General features: G+C 41.7%; 1 protein-coding gene across 3 annotated transcripts in view; it reads right to left on the bottom strand.

The window, feature by feature from the left end:
- Nucleotides 1–3,376: 3,376 nt before the first annotated feature.
- CACNA1G (calcium voltage-gated channel subunit alpha1 G) overlaps nucleotides 3,377–22,703 on the bottom strand; it is a 166,546-nt gene continuing 147,219 nt past the window's right edge. For all 3 annotated transcript variants that reach the window (XM_018567867.1, XM_018567869.1, XM_018567868.1), the window contains 12 exons: nucleotides 22,253–22,404; nucleotides 19,862–19,971; nucleotides 17,574–17,707; nucleotides 15,551–15,621; nucleotides 14,142–14,220; nucleotides 13,930–14,051; nucleotides 12,768–13,109; nucleotides 11,698–11,838; nucleotides 11,179–11,304; nucleotides 7,761–7,935; nucleotides 6,290–6,438; nucleotides 3,377–4,300 (listed from right to left, as the gene is read on the bottom strand). In XM_018567867.1, the coding sequence (XP_018423369.1) occupies nucleotides 3,542–4,300; nucleotides 6,290–6,438; nucleotides 7,761–7,935; nucleotides 11,179–11,304; nucleotides 11,698–11,838; nucleotides 12,768–13,109; nucleotides 13,930–14,051; nucleotides 14,142–14,220; nucleotides 15,551–15,621; nucleotides 17,574–17,707; nucleotides 19,862–19,971; nucleotides 22,253–22,404 (2,360 nt within the window). In that variant the 3' untranslated portion in view covers nucleotides 3,377–3,541. The remainder of the gene's footprint in view (nucleotides 4,301–6,289; nucleotides 6,439–7,760; nucleotides 7,936–11,178; nucleotides 11,305–11,697; nucleotides 11,839–12,767; nucleotides 13,110–13,929; nucleotides 14,052–14,141; nucleotides 14,221–15,550; nucleotides 15,622–17,573; nucleotides 17,708–19,861; nucleotides 19,972–22,252; nucleotides 22,405–22,703) is intronic.

The raw sequence follows: 22,703 nt of genomic DNA, 5'->3' as shown, positions 1-22,703 counted from the left end.
TTAGGGCCGTCCTCTAAGAGCTGTAGTTGAGAAACAGCTTAGGACGGACTGTACCCTAAAAGCTCTAATTGAGAAGCAGCTTAGGGTCATCCACTGAGAGCCGTAATTGAGGAGCAGCTGAGGGCTCTCCTCTAAAAGAAATGAGTGAGGAGCAGCTTAGGGTCATCCCCTGAGAACCATGTCTGTACCTGTCTGTGATGAAGAAAAGTTTTGATGACCTAGGAGCAGCTTAGGGCTGACCTTTGAGAGAATAATTGAGGAGCAGCTTAGGGCCATCTTCTGAGAACTGAAATTGAGGAACTCAATCCTCTGACAAAGTCTGGACATGCACAATATAAAAGACTAAAGGTGACGTAGATAAAATTCTACTTCTAGTAAAAAGGCTATGGAGGCAACTGAAGGGAACATCCTAGATCATCAGAAAACTAATGCAGGGGTGACCAACGTAAAATTGTGCAGTTTCCTGGATAAGAGAAGGGAAAACTGATACACGTGCATCTAAGGAAAAGTTATCATGCCCTATCGGTAGAAGTTGTAGTTTTCAAGACAAGGCAAACTTTAAACTGGGAATATGTCTACTCTTCTTTACCCTTCTACACAGACTTATTTTCTTCTTTACCCTTCTACACAGACTTCTACCCTTCTGTACCCTTCTACACAGACTTCTACCCTTCTGTACCCTTATACACAGACTTCTACCCTTCCGTACCCTTCTACACAGACTTCTACCATTCCGTACCCTTCTACACAGACTTCTACCCTTCTACACAGACTCTACCCATCTGTACCCTTCTACACAGACTTCTACCCTTCTGTACCCTTCTACACAGACTTCTACCCTTCTGTACCCTTCTACACAGACTTCTACCCTTCTGTACCCTTATACACAGACTTCTACTCTTCCGTACCCTTCTACACAGACTTCTACCCTTCTACACAGACTTCTACCCTTCTGTACCCTTCTACACAGACTCTACCCTTCTACACAGACTTCTACCCTTCCGTACCCTTCTACACAGACTTCTACCCTTCCGTACCCTTCTACACAGACTTCTACCCTTCTGTACCCTTCTACACAGACTTCTACCCTTCTACACAGACTTCCACCCTTCTGTACCCTTCTACACAGACTTCTACCCTTCTGTACCCTTATACACAGACTTCTACCCTTCTGTACCCTTATACCCTTCTTTACCCTTCTACACGGACATCTACCCTTCTTTACCCTTCTACACAGACGTCTACCCTTCTTTACCCTTCTACACAGACATCTACCCTTCTTTACCCTTCTACACAGACTTCTACCCTTCTACACAGACTTCTACTCTTCTTTACCCTTCTACACAGACTTCTACCCTTCTTTACCCTTCTACACAGACTTCTACTCTTCTTTACCCTTCTACACAGACATCCATCCTTACCCTTCTACACAGACCTCTACCCTCCTTTACATGCTTCTACCCTGCCTTACCCTTCTACAGACTCCTACTCTTCTTTACCCTTCTACACAGATGTCAACCCTTCTTTACCCTTCTGAAATGTTTAGGACCCCTGTCAGGTTTTTCTTGTCTGTCTGTGTCCTATTGGGGAGATTTCATCTCCCTTCCTGGGAGATGAAACAGGAAGTTGCATGAAATCTCTCCAAAGTGGGGGGAAATTAGCTATTAGACGGCTGCCACCAGAATAGGTGTCTCATTTGGAAGATTTCCACTTGCCTACTTCTGTTCTGGTGATAACTTTAAAGTTTGGGAATCTCCATCATCTACTGTCACTGCTGCTCTCTCCTTGTGCAGGGTGACTGGTCTTGTCTCCGCCCCTCCTGTAGTTTTCTGCAGGCAGTCTGTAGTGGGTGGAGCCCGCGGTGTCCCTCCCACAGCTCTGCTCTCTACACAGGCTTTGTACAGACAAGTGATGATGTCACTGCTACTTTTATATGCTGATAACTGGATTTGCCAAGGTGTTTGGTGCACACAAAGTAGATTTATATCCTTCGTGTCTATTGAGAAATATATTTAATTGGAAGTTTTTTTCTAGAGATCAGATTTAAGAATTTCATACAATGTCCTTTACATTTATTGTTTTACTAATAACTGTGTACTATTGAGTATATAAAAAAGAACCTCTCTTAGAGGGACTTTGTCATAAAAGAATCATAGGAGCTGCCATTGCTAACCTCTCCATTGAGAAAGCCGGTTCACTGGCTGTTGAAGCTTTGAGTTCAATGCTTTCTGAATTGCTAACCTGAACAGGTATTGAGATAAGGAACTCTGAGAATTGCTGGTACTTATTTATAGTATTCTTATTCCATGTCTGTGAATCAAACATTTTAACAGAAGCTGCAAAAAAGAGCACCATGCCAAAAGTATAGGAGACCATGTATATACAGCATCTTCAGTGATGAAATAAATATAACTGGACTCCAATATTTTGGTGTGGTGCTTGTGCTGTCACAATAGTTGTATAAAAATGACACAATCCATAGTCATAGTTAGCATTCATATTAATGTGAAATGAGAATGCATATAGTTTATTTTCCTCAAGCCATTTGCTCATTGGTATACTATAGCTAATTATTATACTGACATCTTGTAGTCATTTTGGGTTATTGCACCATGTTTTTCTGTGTTCCCTCCAATCAATGATGTATTTCCCCTTTCTTCATGAGACCGGTCGTTTCTAGTGTCATGACTGTTTGGAAACATTACTATCTCCGACCTTCAAATACCGTCTACTCATTCATCTGCTGTATCCTGTTGTCTGCTGTAACCTGCTGCATTCAAATAAAGCTCTTCGTGGATGAGAAGGTATTTGGTGAGTTCAGCTATCTGATAAGGATTGTCCGCAGTGAATATATCTGCTTTTACAGGGAAGGCATAGAGGTCTCAGCAAGGGATACATCGCTAATACAACAATCGGAGTCAGAATAGTGCTATTATTCTCCTTTCGCCTTCCATGGTTCACCTGAGGCACCTCCGTGTCAGAGACCTGTTTAGGCAGAATAATTATATTCCATAGTATAGAATCACCTTCACCCTCAGGAGCAAAATCCATTTTGGATCCTGCACCTCCCATCTACATCTTCAAAAGTACGCAAGTCAGACACAGCAAGGCAATTAGCATTTTCTTCAAGAGGCCCAGCAATGGCAGCTCCCATCCTTCCCTCGTGACAGTGTCACTTTACCTGAAATATGAATTCTATGGTGTGTAGCCTACAATCAATCTTTTCTCTGCATTCGGTATTAGAACTCCAAATCATTATCCCCAATAAATAGACTCTCTAGGCAGAGTTTTATTTAATAGAAAATAACATAATGTATTTTTTTCTAGCTAAACAAAAACATGAAAATCCTTTTTTTGGAAAGTGTATTGCTATTTGTCCAAGGAGAACAAGTTGTTCAAGTATTTTCCCGGAGCCGCCAACGTCATTCAGTTTTGACCTATGGAAACGGCTCCTGGTTTTTTAACAAATGTTAACGCTTCATCAAAAAATAGTCATAGTCGTTTGTTCGTTAGTACTGATAAAAAAAAACATCAATTGAAATTAAGATATTGACATCTCTGGGACTAAAGGATCAACAATGTTAGGGAGGTCCTTAGAATCTAACGAATAAGATTGTCTTTTCAGAGTCTCGGGCTCCAGACAGGAATGTCTGGAAGCGGGCATGCACTCCGGGCAGTGGGCAATGTGTCCACCAGTTCTCTGCACGGTTAGAAAGTCGTCCCTTTCGTTGAGTATATGACTGATAAAGCCACAAGAACGGGATGCTGGGCAGCGAGAAAGACTATTTTCCATGGAACAAATTTCAATAGAATGTCTTCTTGCTTCATCCAGCCATGAGGTGGTTTTGCTAAGTGCACTGTGAGCGTCAACACTGTAGAACTTCTTCATGTCCTTCAGAACTACATTGTTGCTGTTTTCCAGTTTGACCTTCTGGCTTAACGAGTAAGCGGCAGAGTAAAGTCTTAGCGTTTCGCACGCTTTTAAGCTCAAGTGTTTTTTACAAAGACATGTACTCAACAAATGTGTCCTTTCTTGGGCTGAGGGGGGTTCTCTCAAAGAGTACCTGTTTGTCTGGGCAGGACCCGGACACTGGGGCGTATCGCGGCAGTGTTGTGTGTATGGGTTGTGTTTTTCCAGATCACACAAAGTTCTTTCGGGCTCCTTTGGTTTTGGAGCGTTTGGCACCTCTGCAGATGGTTGGCAAACAGGTAAATTAATGATGATATGATCCACTGCGTCGCCCTTGTCGTTCTCCTTACTGTCCAATAGCATGTCAAAGGAGTCATTGTGGATCGCCTTCTAAAAAGATAAACATAAAGATAAAAAGGTAAGCAAATGCCACAATATAATTTCATTTCAGTGACCCTGCTGCTATTATAACAAAAGTGAAACAGAGCCACCCTGTAAAAGAATAGGAATCCTTTCCTCACCAGTGGGTGATGAGTAAAACCTTTAGTTTCTTGAAGAGCTCCAGGGCTCACGGCTAGCCAGGTATGTTGGATAGCACAGTGCTGCTTTGTGTTGTGCTTCCTCCTGCCAACCCCTATATCACTGCTCGAGCAGTTATTTAAATGCCGACCGGAGGAACCACTGCATACTGCAAGGCCACACTATCCAAAACACCCAGAAGTGTTGTACAGCAGCAATGCCCAAAGCTCTTCAGTTATAATTGTTAAGCCCACCTGAAATAACTGTGAATGTATCATTTTTTTTCTTGGAGATGTGAGTGAACAGATTCATCCAGGATGGAGCCTGGTGTCGGTATCTGCAAACTTTTCGCAATTTTAAACAAAAGAATTTGTGCCCCTTTCCTGTCTTGGTGCCATTGTAATTGGACTCTCCCAAACCGCCTTTCCAAAAGTCAATCATAATAACTCTTTTTGTAATAAATAGTGAACAAACATGAAAAATCATGCACGGATCAGCCCAGCATGGATGTTTTAAGAACAATACCAAACAGCCAAGCAAGTCAAACCAGGATGTTCAAGTGTTGAACTGTTGACCAATGGTTGTCTGTACAGATTGCAGAATTATCCAGATGGTGAGGCAATCATCTGTTGTCTTAAGGCACCCTGAAATCTCAGGAATTATTAGGAAAATCCTAATATAATAAATAAAATCAATGTTCACAAAATGTTCTATTGAGAATGAGGTGCCACATAGTGAAGATGAACTCCAGGCTTTACAAATAGGACCAGAGGGTTCCTTCCACAATTCTGTAGTCATTCCATTCATTTAGTATATTCATTCATTTAGTATATGGCTAATAAAGCCACAAGACCGAAAGGTTGAGTCTATTACTGTTAGACCACAGCCACTTAAAGTGAAACTACACTATATAATCCCTCCTATAGCCCTCCTTACCATCTTGTCTTCAATTGTATTGTGATTGTAATGTCTGCCCTATATTGTAAAGCGCTGCGCAAACTGTTGGCGCTATATAAATCCTGTATAATAATAATATATAATCAATATTCGTTGACACCTGACTAGCACACATATGTATAGAGTGAGGGACATCCCATACCAGAACCATTAGTTAATTGGATTATGTTTTGTAACCTTGTCAGTCACCCGGCAAAAACACTACCTGTAGGCAAGAGAACATTTGCCCAATCAAGTCCTAAAGCTGGTTGCCACTACCACCACCTTATCTGGGGAGCACATTAGCTGACTGGATCATGTTTTGTAACTTTGACAATCACCCGGCATAGGTCACCTGTAGACATGAAAACATTGCCCAATCAAGTCTTTAAAGCTGTCACTACTACCACCTTATCTGAGGAGCACCTTAGGCGACTGGATCATTGATTTGTAACCTTGACTGTCAGACGTCAAGGACCATCCAAAGACATGACAACATTGCCCAATCAAGCCTTTAAAGCTGGCCACACACACTCTAATCTCTGTACAATCTCCTTTGAAGTTGCCAAATGTAATAGGAGGGTCTCCCTAAACAAGCCATTCAATTTGTATCAAATCAGGCAGACTGCGTAACTGTTGGTAGTACTGGCATATTGTAATGTGGATGGTATTGATTTACTTATTTAAATATTGATTTTACAATTTGTATATCTTTTGCCGTTGGGGTTTTGCTCTGCTGTTATTTGCTTTATCTACCTTTTTTCCATATGATACATATTTGATGCACTGCACCACAACACACACTGTAGCTGTGAATGCAGCATTTATTATAGATGTGAGTAATTGTTGATTACTGACAGCAATATTTAAATACACACTTTAAAGCTACATCACAATCCTATAACCAGAGATGGTTGTCCATACCTGTCTTCGCAGCATTCTGTGAGTGGACGGTGATGGCATTGGTACGTTGAGTTTTGGTATGAGGCCTTCAGACTTTTTATCACTTATCACAGTCTCTTTTCGACCACTACCGGCATCATTAAACTGACACTGAACATGGACGCTGGAGCCTGAACAGATTCAACCGTGAAAATGGAGAAATGTATAAACATCACAGGAGATTTATGACATCAGGATACAGTTTATGTTATTTTAAAGGTAAAGTCCAATTGCAGCTGGAACTATTTTAGGTTGAATAGTGCAGGGTAAATCAAAAGGCTAATTTAACTGTCACCCTACCCAGCTGCCCTCCACTCTACCTTCACTCTATTCCGATACTAAAATAAAAGAGAAATACTCAGTCCTTCCAGGTATGAGAAGAAGGGGAGTGACTCCACTTCCTCCGACTAACCGCACTGGTGCTTGGCTGCTTTCAGGTGCACACTGCTTTTACCCTCTGCTCTGTGTAAGTTGCCACATGGAGCATACACATGATTTCCACTCTATGCTTCCAGAGTCCAAATGGAGCTATGGGTGAGTGAACAGAAGGTGAGTACCATATGTGCTGCTTTGCCCTTCATAGGCAAAATGCAGATTGACTTAAAAAACAAAAACAAAAACTTGTGCTAAAAGAAAATCATAGGCTACCACTGCTGGTCTTTGATGAAAATTTGCCTGGCTGCCATACTGCTTCAATAGATTTAGGACTTTTCCCCAAAATGATTAAACATGACAACCAGGCAGCTTGCATCTTTATAAGGCTATCTGCAAAGGCAGAATGTAGGAATATCTTGTTGCATTCCTTACTGGATATCCCAATGGCAGGGGAGGGTGCTCGTAGTGACTGCGGATGGCGCCGCATGCTACAGGAATCATTTGAAGAAAGGTCACCAGCACACCAAAATCCTTAGAGGATCACCATGTGTTCATTTATTAAGAACCATGTCATATGAAGACAAGCACTTTCGGGGCCGCACAGGGCCCCTTCATCAGGCTTTACATTGACAGTACAAGGCCCCGAAAGTGCTTGTCTTCATTTGACATGGTTCTTAATAAATGAACACATGGTGATCCTCTAAGGATTTTGGTGTGCTGGTGACACTTCTTCAAACGATATCTGCAAAGGCAGCCTCCATATTTGTCTCTGCATAGGCTTCCTTTACATGCAGGTGTCTAGTATCTTTATAAATCCTAAAGTCCTTTTCTGTGCACAGGGGCACCCCCAATCCTTGGGACGCACACTGAAAATAAGCTTCAACTTTATCATTGACTTGGAATATTGCTAATCCCCCACCCCACACTCTGATGTCCACTTGGAGTTTCTACGGTGCAAACAATGGAACCTTTACTGTTTTGTCTAGGCACAGTAACATATAGCAATCATGATCCAGCTCTCATCTGCATGGTCATACCATCAATCAGTTGGTATGGGGTGTAACTCTTAATCTCGTACCTGATTTTTGGCATTCTGGTTTCCTCTTTGCCCTGCATTCTACGCAGGATTCTCCTGTTTGTAACATGTAGCTGTCATTTGGCAGGGAGTGAGTTCGGCACACCAGTGGCTTTTTTACACTTAACAAGTTGCTGTCCTTTGTGCTTGATGATTTTTGCTCTGGTGAAAAATCCATCTGAAATGCAAATGTTTACAATTTAGCAAGAAATGTAACAAGGCTTACAGCCAAAACCTATTTTCTGTGTTGCTGTCGGAGATTTTCATTCACTTCCTGTCTGGTTAAACCACTATCACCGGGACAGTAAGTGGGGGCAAATCTCTCTAATGGAGCACAGGACAGCAGTAATAACCCGACAGGGGTTCTAATCCCCCTCACTCTATGAAAAAATAGGATTTTTGTACTCACCATAATATCCTTTTCTAGAGTCTATTTGAGCTACAAGTCCTAAACCTCTAGGTTATACTGCTGTCTACAGGAGGAGTGGTCACTGGTGGGGGCACTTTTCAGCCAAAAAAATGGGCTGAAAATCTCGGCTTATACTCGAGTATATACGGTAACCCCGTAGCAAAGCAGTACCAAGAGCACCATTAAAAATATCTTATGGTGATAACAAAAATCCTGTATCCATTCTCGTCTACTGAGGACCATAGGAAGTTTTAAATGTTCAGGATGTCAAAAAGCAGTCCACCTGAGGAGTGGGCAACACAGCAAAGAAATGCTAACAGACCTAACATAAACAACAAAAATTAGGGACTGCCTGCAGCTCAAATAGCCACCTGTAGGACCTTGCGTCTGAAGTTGGCATCAGATGAGGAAGAAATGTCCACCTGGTATAACTTAAAGAACGTGTAAACAGAAGACCGAGGAGGACAGAGGCCTGATTCTGAAACACTCATAGCCTTGGCAGAGTAAGCATTGACAGGAAAGAGGGGGACACTATTCTTGGGACCAAAAGCCTGAATGATGGTTTGATGATTGGAATGATGGTTTTCTCTGAACCATAAGTAGACAGAAGAACAATATCCTGGTTAAGGTGAAAGGCACAAACTACCTTAGGCAAGAAGGAAGTCCTGGACATCAACAGCACTTTGTTTCTATGCAAGACCAAAAAGGGTTCATGATATGGCCGCCAGTTTGGACACTGAGGTGTTAGCTACAAGGAAAACCACCTAGAGAGGAATAGCTCTTTACAGTTCAAATCATGGTTTCTGAAGTGCAGAGAGAACCAGATTCAGATCCCATGGAGTCACAGGAGGACAGATGGGGGAGTGAGAGGCTAACAATCTTTGAAACAGAAGGCAAAGACCCAAAGGCAGACCCTTAATGGTGATTAAAGCAAAATGCTGGTTCAGTTCCAGCTGCAGTAAGAAAGGCTTAGTCCCACTAAGAAGCTCCTTAGGTAAACACCCCTAGACTCACACCAAGAGAAGTAAGCTTTTTATATCCAATTATAGACCTTGCTAGCCTTGAGCATCATAGGAAACACATACTCTGAGATGCACCTGTTCCTAGAACCAGGACTTCAACAGCCATGCCATTAAAGTCAGCAGCCGAAAAGCAGGATGGCACATCAGCCCTATGGGACAAAAGATCCTGAGACTCTAACAGTGCCCATGGAGCATCTGCTAGAAGTCCTACCAGGTTGGCATACCACATCTGCCCGGGTCAGTCTGGAGAAATAGAATCACTGTAATTCCCTCCATCTCAATCCTGCAGAGCAGACAGGAAGAAGTTTCAGGGAACAAAACGGTGTACTGATCCCAAGGAATCACCAGAGCATTACCTGCTTCATGAGGATCAAATGCTTCTTGCCCAAAGGTTCTGCGGTCCAGCACTTCAGTCAATGTACCCTACGCATATGAACAGACATGAGACACATGCAAGATATGAGATGGGAGGCTTTCAGCCACCCATGACAACTAAAATGAAATGCTACAGCCATCTGCTCCACAATTTCAACCATAGCAGCATCTAGATCTCTTTTAATGGATTTTGACCAGTCAGACATGATTTGACAAAGTAAAGGCACAGCCAGAATCAGGTGTAGAGCAGGACACGCCAGTGAAAACAGAGCTCTGGAAAGGGCTTCCAACCACTTGTTGGCTGGGATCTTAAAGACAGTATGGTAAGCTGCTTGTTACGGTGAGGCACAGACATATCAACAGTGGGAATGGACCACTTCTGAATCAAAATCCTCACAAAATGAATGGGCTAGAAAGTACTTGGGAGGCACAAATAACATAACAGGGTGCTTCCAATTCCAAGAGAAATAGTTGGATGGGTGGGTGCAGAACAAAGTCTTTGAAGCCTTAGCAGTTTTTAAAGCATGATTGGAAACAGTACTGGTAAAAGCAACAGGCTGATCCTCCAGCTTCAGAGGTATGTGCACTGCATTAATAAGAGTTGAAATGGTCTCCTTTAGTTAATAGCAGTAGGCTGCGACTCATTTTTCAACATTTGGGTTTAATAATACCTACAGGAGGAATGGACACTGTGAACCAAGAAAACCTAGGACAGCCCTGTGTATAGCCTCAACCACCAGCATGCTTACATTTTCCGTTAGTGTCCTAGGAGGGCTCCGTTGAGCCAAGACTTAACCTGCAACTTCCTAAATTGGTCCCTGCCTTTCCACTTAACCAGGACATTGTCATACCTTACTTTTGTTCAAGGAGATCTCTGCATTGTCTTGATATGGTGTGAGGGTCTCTCAACTATGATCTCTTTGGGAAAAACAAGTCCCTGTATGTTATCCAGGATAGCCCCAGGAGGGCACCAAGGCTTCTTGTTCCACTATTTCTAGGTGGATTCATGAGACCATTGTTCAAGCTTAGGGTCTCAAGGGTGGGGTTTCCCCTTTTCCTTTTAAAGCTCACTCTACACGGGCTGTGAGTGCTTCTTGGACATTTCGGAATCAGACCTGCTTCCCTAGTTTGTAAGGCTGCTACCTGTTCTTCTGTTCACACACTCTCTAAGTTCTACTGGGTGGATATTTCAGCCTCTTCTGATGCCATTTTTGGACATAATGTGCTACAGGTGGCTTTTTGAGCTGTATGCAGGCCTTTGTTTTTGTTGCAGGGCCTGTTAGCCTGTGTTGGTAATCTAGCAGATGGACTGCTTTTGGATGTCCTTAAAGTCCAAAGATTCCTGTGTTCCTCAATGGGTGAGAGAGAAAATAGGATTATAGAACTCACAGTAAAATCCTTTATTTGGAGTCCGTGGAGGTACACAGGTCCTACCCCTCTATGTTTATGGCTATTCTTCTTGGTATTGCTTTGCTACTAAACTGAATAATGCTGTTCGCGATAGGGGTTTGCCAGTGTCCAATCCTCCTGCAGATGGCAGTATAATGATCATGTTCAAGAATTCCTGTGTCCTTCAATGAACGAATTTTGAATATGTACGAAGGAATAAAAGTACCTTGGTTTCAAGGACGCCGAAGACAATATCATCCGGCAACGAGTCATCCGTTAAGGCTAACGACCAGGATTTTTCAGACAGAATATCTGAAGTCATAGACAAGCCCTCCATCTCAGCCAGTGGAATCTAAACAAAATTATTGTGAACCAGAAAAAGTTAAATCCTAACTTCAGACAAAACAGTTTATTTCACTTTGCAAAGTAGTGAAGCATTAGGGTCTATTGATATCCCCTTTTTTGGGAACACAGACAAAAACACATTTTAGTGGCTTAGAACTCCTGACAAAATTTTAACCGCTGCCTGTGCCATCCTTTGTCAGTGAAACTGCACTATTTCTTTCACGGGTGTCACACGGACAAGAAGTGAGTGAAAATCTCTTCATGGAGGTCATAGCAATAGAAACCTGACAGAAATTTTAACTCTTCCATTTCTCTATCCAATGTTAAAAAATAGCTGGAGATAGGTTTGAATGGAATAGATTGCACTTTTGTATATACAGTATATACAAAATGGACTTACTCGCTTCTCGGCTGAGCCTCTTTCATATGGGTGGAGGGCATAATGATGACACACTGAACCGGAGAGGTTATCCATAAGTTTCATCTCCCCTTCAATGGAGCCCTGGATTAGTAATGATATTGTATCAAACATATGTCTTTCCTGGTAAAGAAAAGAGCAGAGTAGTGTGTTAGAGCAAAAAGAAACAGATATATATTTATTAATTGTAAAAAAAGAATAGTTTAACCACTTAAAGGGGAACTTCACCCGGCTGATTAAAATACAAAGGCTACAAGTACTGTAAACACATACATACCAGCCCTTTAAGTCTATTGATGTTTTCTTTGCAGGGCTTCTAAACTTATGCACCCTCATCTTGGATCCAGGAGTCATCTGTCACTTCCTGCCAGTTACATTTGGCCCCCTACTGTGCATGCGCAAGGTATGACTACTGGGGGGAGACTGTCCTGAAGCCTCCTGGGATGTATGTTTATTCCAAAAGGCTACAGATAGGGATGGGGAGTGGACTGAGGGTTATGTAATTCTTGTCTAGGGGAGAAATGAGAAAGTGGGAGCAAGTACCTGCAGATAGAGGTACTTGGTTTCCAAGAAAAATAAATAAATCTTGTATACGTGTAGAATGATGCCATATGGTGAAGGTCCACATTAAATTCCAGAGGTTTTTTCCTCCCTATAACTCCACCCCATAGCCTTTTCCTCCATATACTTTCCTTGAGTTCCCGAACCTTTGCCTCCATAAATCCTTTTTTCCTCCCTATACCTCTTGATTCCCCAAGCTTTTTCCTCCCTATTCCCCTTTGAGTCCCATAACTTTTTTTATCTAGTAGATATTTTGGCTCTGCAACTTAGAACGCTTAGCTTTTGTAGGTTATTATAGCGTGTTATACATTGTTTTTTTGGGGGGAGAGATAGGGATTTCATTTGGTAGAGGATTTAGATACATTTATTACATATATTTTTATTTCCTAGGTATTAGTTTGGAAGGCATAACTCACATAATCAGTAACATATATTCCTCTTCACATTAGGAGCCCATCTACTATACTTTTTCTGCATCTGCGTTGTCTTACCAAGGGATGAACTAATGACAGTTGGGAATCCCCCTTATCCTTCACAGAGTTGATATACCCATAGGGATTGTCCTGAGTGTAGCTGAGGTCCCGTCCAGCCCACAGGAAAGAGTCATTGTCTGGACCCTGCATGTTCTGAATCTGAAACTCCAGCTCCATCTCCGCCTCCAGTTCTGCCTCCTCCTTGGCTTCTTTGTTGCTCTCCTCTAAATGTTTCATCAGGACGGCAATGACCACGTTGACCAAGACAAACTGTGCAGTTAGCACAAAAGAAACAAAGTAGAGGGGGGAGATGACTGTGTTGTAGCAGGTCGATTCCTCATTACAGTCACGCAGGGTGTCCTTTATTAAGACAAAAAAGTTATACAGAGAGTTAATATTCATTGCTAACTTTTAACAGCTGGTAATAGGAACACCAGACCAATTACACACAAGCCAATCAATATAGGTTGTTTTGAAATACAGGTTCTCTTAAAAGATCATAGACCAACTTATCCTTTCCATTATCGCTGTTCCATTATCAGAAGCCTTGGATTATATCAATCGCTTCCATGGATGGGGAGCATATGACCCTCTCCCCTTCCTCAGTGCTCAGGGCTGAGTGGCCAATCACCAGACCTGGACACTGCCACATGAGGAGGGGGAGAAAATTCACTAACCTTGTTAAAGCCAACATATTCTGGGATGAAGCTTGTATAAGGTTTAGATTGATGACTCCAAAGCCCAAATGGAGAAGTGGAGAAGCCCAGCGAAACTGAATATCATTGGGTGGGGTTGGGGGAGCTTTCAAGAGAACACAGATTCCCTTTTTTGAAATTAAAGACCACCTCCACCCAAAATTGGTATCTTCAGCTATGGATAGTTATTAGAGGGCTCACTCACAGTCTTCTTAAGCTCTAGGAGACTAAAAGGAGACTAAAAGTCATGAAATAAATGACATCTGCCATAGCTGACTCCCTTCCAAAAATACCAGTTGGCTTGATGTTACGCTTTCTGGCTTAAGTACTTTCTGAGACACAGAGACAAACAAGTTTGCAGAGCTGGAAAGTCACAAAAAGTTAGAGCTCCTCCTCTACATACATGTTCCAAGTCAGTGGCAAAGAGTTACAATCCAATAAGTATGTGTCTTAAATTTCCACACACACATTAAATGATTTGTTACCTTCATAATTCCATTCCAGTTATCCCCTGTAGATACTCGGAAGAGAGTTAAAAAGGCCATTCCAAAATTTCTAAAGGTGGCGTGCCTCCCAAGACCTTCACATGGTTGGGAATCATTGCACTCTGTGAAGAGAGAGAAATCTAAGATAGAAACATTCGCTTCGCATGACGTGTGGTTGCTTTTTAACCTCCTACACTCTCTTCAATACCTACCCAAATCACCGAACAGTTCCACTCCCAATGCTGCAAAAATGAAGAAGAGCAGCATGAAGAGAAGGCCAAGGTTCCCAACCTGAAGACAGGAGGACACACTTTATTAGAATCTGTTTTTATAACATCTGGTTAACAATAGGTTTAGAAGCACAACTTAATGCCAAGTGGCAGCTGCAAAAGCAAACACAACCTAGAGATGCATAAAATGGTGGAAAAAACACATGATGATAAAACTACTACATTGCTTCTGCAATAATACCATCTAGAATGTTGTGTCCAGTTTGGGCACCACACTGTATAAAGGACATAGGAGGTTTGGAAAGCGTCCAGAGGCAGGCAGCTTATTTAAGAGTGGGAAATCTTACAGTGAAAAATGAGAAAAGACCTGTATGTTCAGATTAGAAAAAAGGTATCCTAGGGATGACCTAAAGTGTATCTAAAATAAAAAAACAAAAATGTAATAGATTGCAGCTTTATAGTCCTTAGATGTGGTGGCTACATCGTTTTTTTCAGGCGTTTTTCCTATATTTCCACCTGGAGATGGTGCCAGTAACACACTTCCTGTCATTGTCTTTGTCACTCCTCCACTGTATCTATGGAGGATGCTATGGGTGTCAACCAGATTTATACTTCAAACATGTCCTCATATCAATTGAATGTGTGCAAGACAGAAGATAGTTTTGAAAGGAAATAAGCTTCAGTTCAATTTACAGAAATGATGAGGTCATTGCATTTCTGGGAAAAATTAGCAGGTATTTTCTGAACTTGCTGATAATGGTCCTAGCCTGAAAAGAGAAAACTAACAGCTACCACAAGGACCGGAAAACGGCATTATACAAAATGTTTAGGTTTGGACACACTTTAAATATAACCAAAAACAGAATAAAAATGTGAGAAAACATCATTACTAACTAATGAGATAATCTGCTCTCCTCTCCTGTCAGCACAACTACACCACTCTCTCAGTAAGGGAAGTCTTTTGGCTTATTTTATATTATTATGGGGTGAAGAACAATGCTGCCATTGCATATCAGCAAATCACAAGCCAGCTTTCACTAAACTGTGAAAAACCAATGGCAGAATTACTGATGTTGGTGTCAGTAAAGGAGTGTTCTTTGCACCATGGTATAAAGTATTGGTGTAAGACCACATAACTGCTAAACATCCTCCTGTAAAATGCATGGGACACCTCTGGTGCTGGTCCAAGACAAAGTACTATTAGTTCTTAGCAAAATTTCCATCCAATGTTGAGTGAACAGTCATGCCCTTGGCCACTTTGCAGGTGGTATCAGACAAGCTTCTTTTCATGTTACATAAACAATGATAGGCCTTTTGTGTTCTCTATTTTTTATTTAAACTAAATTTGATGCTTTGTTATGCAGAGGCTGATGCTTTTCCATAATATTTACCTGGGGAAGAGCCTGCAGAACGGTATCCAGCAAAGCCCTCATTCCAACGGCCATCTTCAGCAGCTTTAGAACTGAAAGATAAAGGTCCAGCATCCAATAAGTATCCAACATCCAAAATACAGTATGGACAGGGCCGGATATCCATTTTGGGCGCCTGTAGGCACGAATGGAAATTTGTTTAGCCTGAGCCGGCGCCCTTACCTGCTGTGGGACCCGCCGGCTTTCACATATGCAGAGAAGGACCAGGGCAGCCTTACGCAGCACTAGGATCCTTCCCCTGCGTTTGCAGAAGCCGGCCTTTCCTGTAGGTGCCGATGGTCTTGGAGCAGGGGGGTGCATTTTGTGCAGAATGCACCCTCCTTGCTATTGCCGGTGTTGTATCTTGATACAACACTGGGAATTAGGCAGAGTAGGTACCTGCACGACGCCCCTCTATGGAGGGCAGCTGTAGGCACGTGCCTAATGGTAAATCTGGCCCTGACTATGAACAAAGTTTGTGGATAACTGACCATCACTCCTATATGAAGCTGGACATCCCATTCCAAAACCATGGGCATTAATATGGAGCTGGCCTTCCTTTGTGACCATAACATCCTCCTCTTTTCAGGGAAGGCTTTCCACAACATTTTGAATTATGTCTGTGGGAATCTTTGCCCATTTAACAAAAAGAACTTTTAAAATGTCAAGAACTGAGGAACACCTGGCAAGCAATCTGTGTTCCAATTGATCCCAAAGGTGCTCAGTAGTGTTGAAGTCAGGGCTCTGTGAAGACCACTTGAGTTCCTTCACAGCACCAGACTCACCAAACCATGTCTTTAAGGAGCTGGCTTTGTGCTCAGGGCACAGCACAGGGCCTAATTTGATGCCCATGGCTTTGGGATGAAATGTCCAACAACCTCATACAGGTGTGATGGTCAGGTGTCCACAGACTTCTGCCCATATAGTGTACATGTGTAAAAAGCCACACTGATGTGATAAAGTAATCCTGTACACAAACATCCCTGGTTGGGAATTATAAGAAGATAAAAGTACAGAAAACAAGAATACATTTTCCAGTTATTTAACATAATGCTATGATAGACTTGAGATATGACTGAATGATTGATCATTTTATGTCATCAACTGACCCATATATGGTAGCTTGGTGAGAAAAATCCTTTTTAATCCTCATTCACATTATGCGATTTGGGAATCCCAAATCTCCTGTTTAGATGCAGCTGCTGTAAGCCGTTCAAGTTAATGGCTGGGTCATAGCGGCCCCATCTGTAAACAGCAGTCCGCATTTTATTTTATTACAGTCATTTAGAATTGATGACTGTTGCTGGACGCATCTATTGTGTGTTCAGGGACAGATCTATTCCGAACCGCATGCCATTGCATCACCTATGATTAAATGCAGACTGCCGCTTACTGATTTGGCAGCTGTCTCCCGGTCATTAAGTTAAATGGGCGACAGCAGCCACATCTAAACAGGAGATTTGGGAACTCTGCTGCATAAATACATAGGTTCCTGCCACAAGAATCCAAAATTGCATAGAATTAATTTTCCCCCTTAACTTATTTCTGATGTGAGGAGAGTTTCATGTAAGAGTCATTCAGAACTTTTTATTTTAGTTTTGGATAGGGTAGATCCCCTGTCAGGTTTTTCATGCTGTCTTCCCTTGTTGGGGGGGATTTACCCTTACTTCCTATAATACTGAACCTGACTTGAATACTTAATCTAACCCTGAAACTCAGGCCTAAACATTTAGCCTTAAAGTATAGCCTTGTTCTTTACCTTAACCTAAAAATTAACCTAATAAACCTTGGTTCCAAAGACACTGGTGACAGATCTTCACTATCCTGCATCAAATGGAACACTGCAGAATCTTTAGCACCAAACCCAAGTTCTTCTGCTAACTGTATTCAGAATAATTTACTGAATGTTGCCACCATTTATAATATTATTACATACCTAATGCCAATAGCAGTGGCATGGGGCAATAGTTACACCATTACATCTGATTATTACCAAGCAACGTACCTCTAGCAATCCTGAGAACTCGCATGATCCGAATAATGGTGGGGTTTATGGGTAGTGATGCATTTACTTCAATCTCTTCCAATGTAATCCCCATAATGGATAGAAGGACGATTGCCAGGTCTAACTGATTCCATCTGCACGTTACAAATTTGAAATATAAAAGAAAAATCTGCTAATGAAGTGTTAATACAATTCTATGAACAATTCTCCTTTCTGATTTGTTTTTTTATTCTGTAATTAAAGTATATCTGAAGCCAAAACACTTTTTTTCAGTTTGGGATAGAGTGGGAGTGAGTAACCATCATCTCTAGTTCCATAGACACAGGAACGGGAAGTAAAAAAAAACCTCTCCAAAATAAGGACAAAAAACATCTTAGATAGTGGTCACTGCAACAGACATTATCGTTCTGGTGACAAATGTCAAATTTTGGATTTCCCATCACTTACTGTGCTGGTGAGAATGGTCAACAGGACTAATAGAGAGAGTGAATGTCCCCATTTGGAATATTTTCCCTCTATTAACCCTCAGTTGCTGGATGATCTTCAGCTAGTTCACTGTGCTCTCTTACTCTGTTGGATTGCCGTTTCTTGTGCTTGACCTGGATTGTTCCTGACTGCCCCTGATTGCTGCTTACCTCCTGACCTTGGTCTGATTACTGGACTCTGCCTCTACCTTCTGCTCTGTACTTTGTTGCCCGGCTGGTTTGACTCCTTGGATCACCTTGACTACGCTCCTATCTTCTGTTCTGGTACCACGTTTTCCGTTTGGCTTGACCTCGGCTTTGTCTGACCAGCTCCTGATCCTGGACATAGAAAGGTTGACTTTCTCCAGCAGGGAGACAGGTAAAAAAAACTTCAAGAGGTGTTCACCATTTCCCTAATCTATCTAGAGCTAAGAAAAAAAGTTTTACATTAGCAACCATTCCCAACCAGGGTTCTGTAGAACCCTAGGGTTCCTCCGGAAGAATCTAAGGGTTCCTTGAGCTTTGACTGACTGCCCTCCCATTTGATGGTGCCTGCATAGTTCCAGGACCAACACCACTTAATAGAGCCTTGTACATGACACCAATAAACTTCTAAGCTGTCTGTAAGGGTGGCATTCTGGCCACAACTGTCAAAGGGGCATTGGCACTAGCCACCACCCCATGTAAGGGAAATTTTTCCAACTGACCCCACTGAATTGGTTTTAGCAGGGGTTCCCGAAGACCTGAAAATGTTTTCAAGGTTCTTCTAAAGTAAAAAGGCTTCTTTAGATGCTTATCTCTAGAAAAGGGGTGTGGGGTTTTATGGCTCAACATTTTTCATGTGGTTAGGAGCACTGGGTTACTCAATATATTTCATATAGCCATGAGTTTTTATGGACTAGGACTTTTGTGGATGGTCCTTAGAGAAACATGAATATAGGATAAAGAATAGAATTGTCACTTCACTTCAAGAATCAAAATAAGATTTTTCTTTCCAATCGCCAAGGGAAAGCCAACAGGTTGCAAAGGTTCCCTTCTTTGGGGTAATAATACCCAAGCTGGAGGCTTTATGTCTCGCTCTGGTGTGGCTGTTAATTGGGTATTCTTTGCAAAGTGAATTTTCACCACATTCATTAGACTAAGGGAAAATTCTCTTGCAACATGAAAAGCCTATTTGCCTTTAGCAAGTCAACCCCAATGTCTAAATCACATAGGAAGTTTCTAATAAGCTTTCTGTCCAGTATCAGAGGCTGAAGATTACCAGGAGAGACCACAGAAGGTAACATGATAAGGTCCATTTTACTCAGGTGACAGTGCAAGAGCAAATACCACATGATCAGTATATGGAAGGAGCTCATGTGGGCAGGTAGTCCAACACCAACTTGTGATTAATCACTGAAAGAATAATAATGATTACTGTACTTTGTTAAAGTAGCACCCAGCTCACTCCTGTGTTGGACTGTGTATGTTGTAAAGTAGCCACCGATCCACGCTCCCTCCTGTGATGGACTACAATCTCATGTTTAGTTTACTCATTTGTATTGAGATTGTAGTCCATCACGGCAGTGAGCTTGGAGCGGTGACTACTTTACAACACACACCGGGACCATGGGGAACAAAAGTAGCCACTCTCCAGAAGGAAGGACAGTGTCAGCACCAATTCAGAGATGATTTGAGGATCTACAGCCGAGTGATATACAAATAAGATACATTGTTGTTAATAGTTAAGGAACTTGAATGTATTTGCAAGATTTAACTCCTGAGTTTAGTGTCACTTCAGGAGAATATTTCTACCAAATGATTGTTTTGTATATTTCTGCATACCTGTCTTTGAAAAAACGGCGAAAACCAAACGCAATCATTTTGCACCCAGACTCCAAGACAAATATTAAGGTAAAAATATAGTTACAGATCTTCAGAGCTTCATCTAGCACCTAAGAAATAAAAAACATGAGTAAGTTATCATCATGCATCGTCTTCGTCTTTTGCTGGTCTCACACAAGCAGATCTCCCCAGTTGGGACACAGACAGCAATAAAAACCTAAATGAGCCAAGAATGAATGCCAAACAATCCTTTATTATTACCACACGTAAAAGGAAATCAAAAGGCAGTCAACGCGTTTTGGGAGCCAACGTTCCCCTTTTGTCAGGGCCTTTGATATTTTACAACATTGTTTAAAGTAGTATCCAACTATCAAACACTTGTTTTCAGTAATGAATTCCGATCCAACAAACACACAAGTGCATTTCCCAGCAAAGTAAGTGTATTTATTTACATTTTTGCCTAAGCACTTACAGTCATCATTTCCAAACAGCTCCAACTCTCTCAGCTCGGCTTCCCTGAACTTCCTGTCCAGTACAAGATCTCAAGGGACAGAGCAGTCTCCAACAGCTGTTCATCTACTAACTTAAAGAAGGGAAAAGAAAGGAGGGAGGAAGAAGGAGAAAAGGGGAGCAGATTGCCTTGCTGAGTCTTTGTGGAGACACACACCACTTACTAGCACACACAAAGGTGGTTCCATAGGACCCTGCAATGGAAAGGAGCCACACTAAAACAGGATATCAGGGCCATTGCTCAGGGGACTAGCTGATTCTGCAGGAAACTAAAACTTTTAAACATCAAGGAGCATCATCCATTGTAATTGATTCAATCAGAAATCGAAATCACTTTCGAACCTTTTGACTTTAATATCACCTTAAACCTTGTTGAAGAGGGTCCACTTGACCCTCAAAACACGCTAACTGCCTTTGTTCTTTACTGTTACGTGTGGTAATATTATAGGACTTTGGACTCGATCATTTGGCACCATTTTTTGGCTCATTTACTCATGGATTTCTCAATTTGGGTGATCCTTATCTTTTTTTGGGGGGGGTTTGGATTCTGCTCCCAAAAGTTAAAAATAGTATCACATTTTCCAAAGCAACCCCCCCCCTTAACATATTAAGTATTTCTAAACCCAAATACAAAAAAGAAGAATTTTATTGGTTCTTCTAGATGTGATGACATGTTTTTTTTTTTTACTAAAGGTATAGAGACTGTTCACGTAGCAAATTGATGGTCCATGTTATCTGGGCCAACTCACAGACTGGATATATATTGCAGTGGTTCATGAAGATTTTAGACCTCCTATTAGCAATATACTCCCTTTGAAACTGCACCTTCTGCTTCAGTTAGCCAATCAATGGGCAGGCTGGACTTGGTAATTGCATTGATTAGCTGAAGTCTCCGACTGTTGGGACTTTCATAGGGTTGAGGACTCTCTACCTGCCCCAGTGTGAAAGAGCTGGGTGCCTGAGAGATCATTCACAATCACCAGAGCTGTAACATGGGAGGAAAGGGGAGTACGACACATGATTAACTCATACCCAGAAGTAGCAGGTACTGCTCTTTGCTCGGGGGTTCAAAGAGGTATAATAAGTACGGTATGTGCAGCTGTGGAGAGGGACAGGTAAATGCAGCTGTTGCTTTACCGTGTATGCAGGGAATAATCATTTTATGAGGATGCAATTTGCCAAAACAGATATTTCAGTTGGGTGGTTGGTGATTCGTAAACTGTATCCCTCATGGATTCCAATAGCAAGATCACTCTACCTGGAGTTCCGGGCTGTGTCTAACACTGGCTGCAGCATCTCCAGAAAGATGAATCTTAATATACCTACTGCATTCTTCATTGTGTAAATGGAGATCCAACCAGGAGAGTAAAACATAGTTGATATAGCAGGATAACAGAATTCAGGCCCAGCGATCTCACCAGCAAACAGACACAAGAAGGCATTGTGTCCTACAAACAACCTACATGTACTCAGAAATGAAGACCTGCTGAGTTGAATCAGTTATTGGTGGACTATTCCATAATTTTGCTGCTCTGGATATTGATCACTGTTGACCATCCACGGATCCAGTGGGATAATTGCCATGAGAATTAAATGACTCAAGCTATCAGCTCCATAGTATCTCCTGGAAATGCCACCATTAGTCCAACCGATAAGCCATCCTTGATGATCTTCTATACATTAGCTGATGGCCTTCTACACTAGAGTTAAACCCTGACCTCAACGCTATTTAACTCTTTCCTAGTCCCCATTTCCTCCTCCAAGGTTCCTCAGTCTAGCTTTGCTTATCTAGGACTAGCTATATCTCTAGTAAACCAAGCCCATTGCAAGGATGCATTCCATAACGAAAATCCTATTACACAAGTCCAAAAATCATCTTACCTTTGGTTGCTGGTAATGCTCCATCGCCATAGTTATAACATTGAGTCCAATTACCCCCGTAATGAACAGATCCAAATAGTGACTCGTACACATGTTATGTATTAGGAGACGGGGGTGTGAGTAATCCGAATAGTAAGGTTTACACTGGGCTTCTATAGGCACAACAAAAGGATTAGGCTGTTGATATGTTCATATGCTCATTAAATGCACGCATTCATAAATATTATCAACATAAGCACAGTTTGCTTTCCCGATCATGCATGCATCCCCATGCACTTGGTTTTGCCATGCTCTATGTAAGTAATGCATAAACTAATGCAAAAGAACAAAATATATGCAAAACATCATACACAATCAAGGTTAAACTCCTCGGAATTCAACTCCCATGAAAGAAAAGAAAATTTTATGTTTTCAACTTTTAAAAACTGTGCACAAAATTACAACTTTTATA

The sequence above is a fragment of the Nanorana parkeri genome, unplaced genomic scaffold (genome assembly GCF_000935625.1).
Source record: "Nanorana parkeri isolate BGI_ZX_2015 unplaced genomic scaffold, ASM93562v1 scaffold1106, whole genome shotgun sequence".
NCBI classification, from domain to species: Eukaryota; Metazoa; Chordata; class Amphibia; order Anura; family Dicroglossidae; genus Nanorana; species Nanorana parkeri.
Note: the sequence above shows the minus strand (reverse complement) of the source record. Positions and strands in the feature narration are given on the sequence as shown.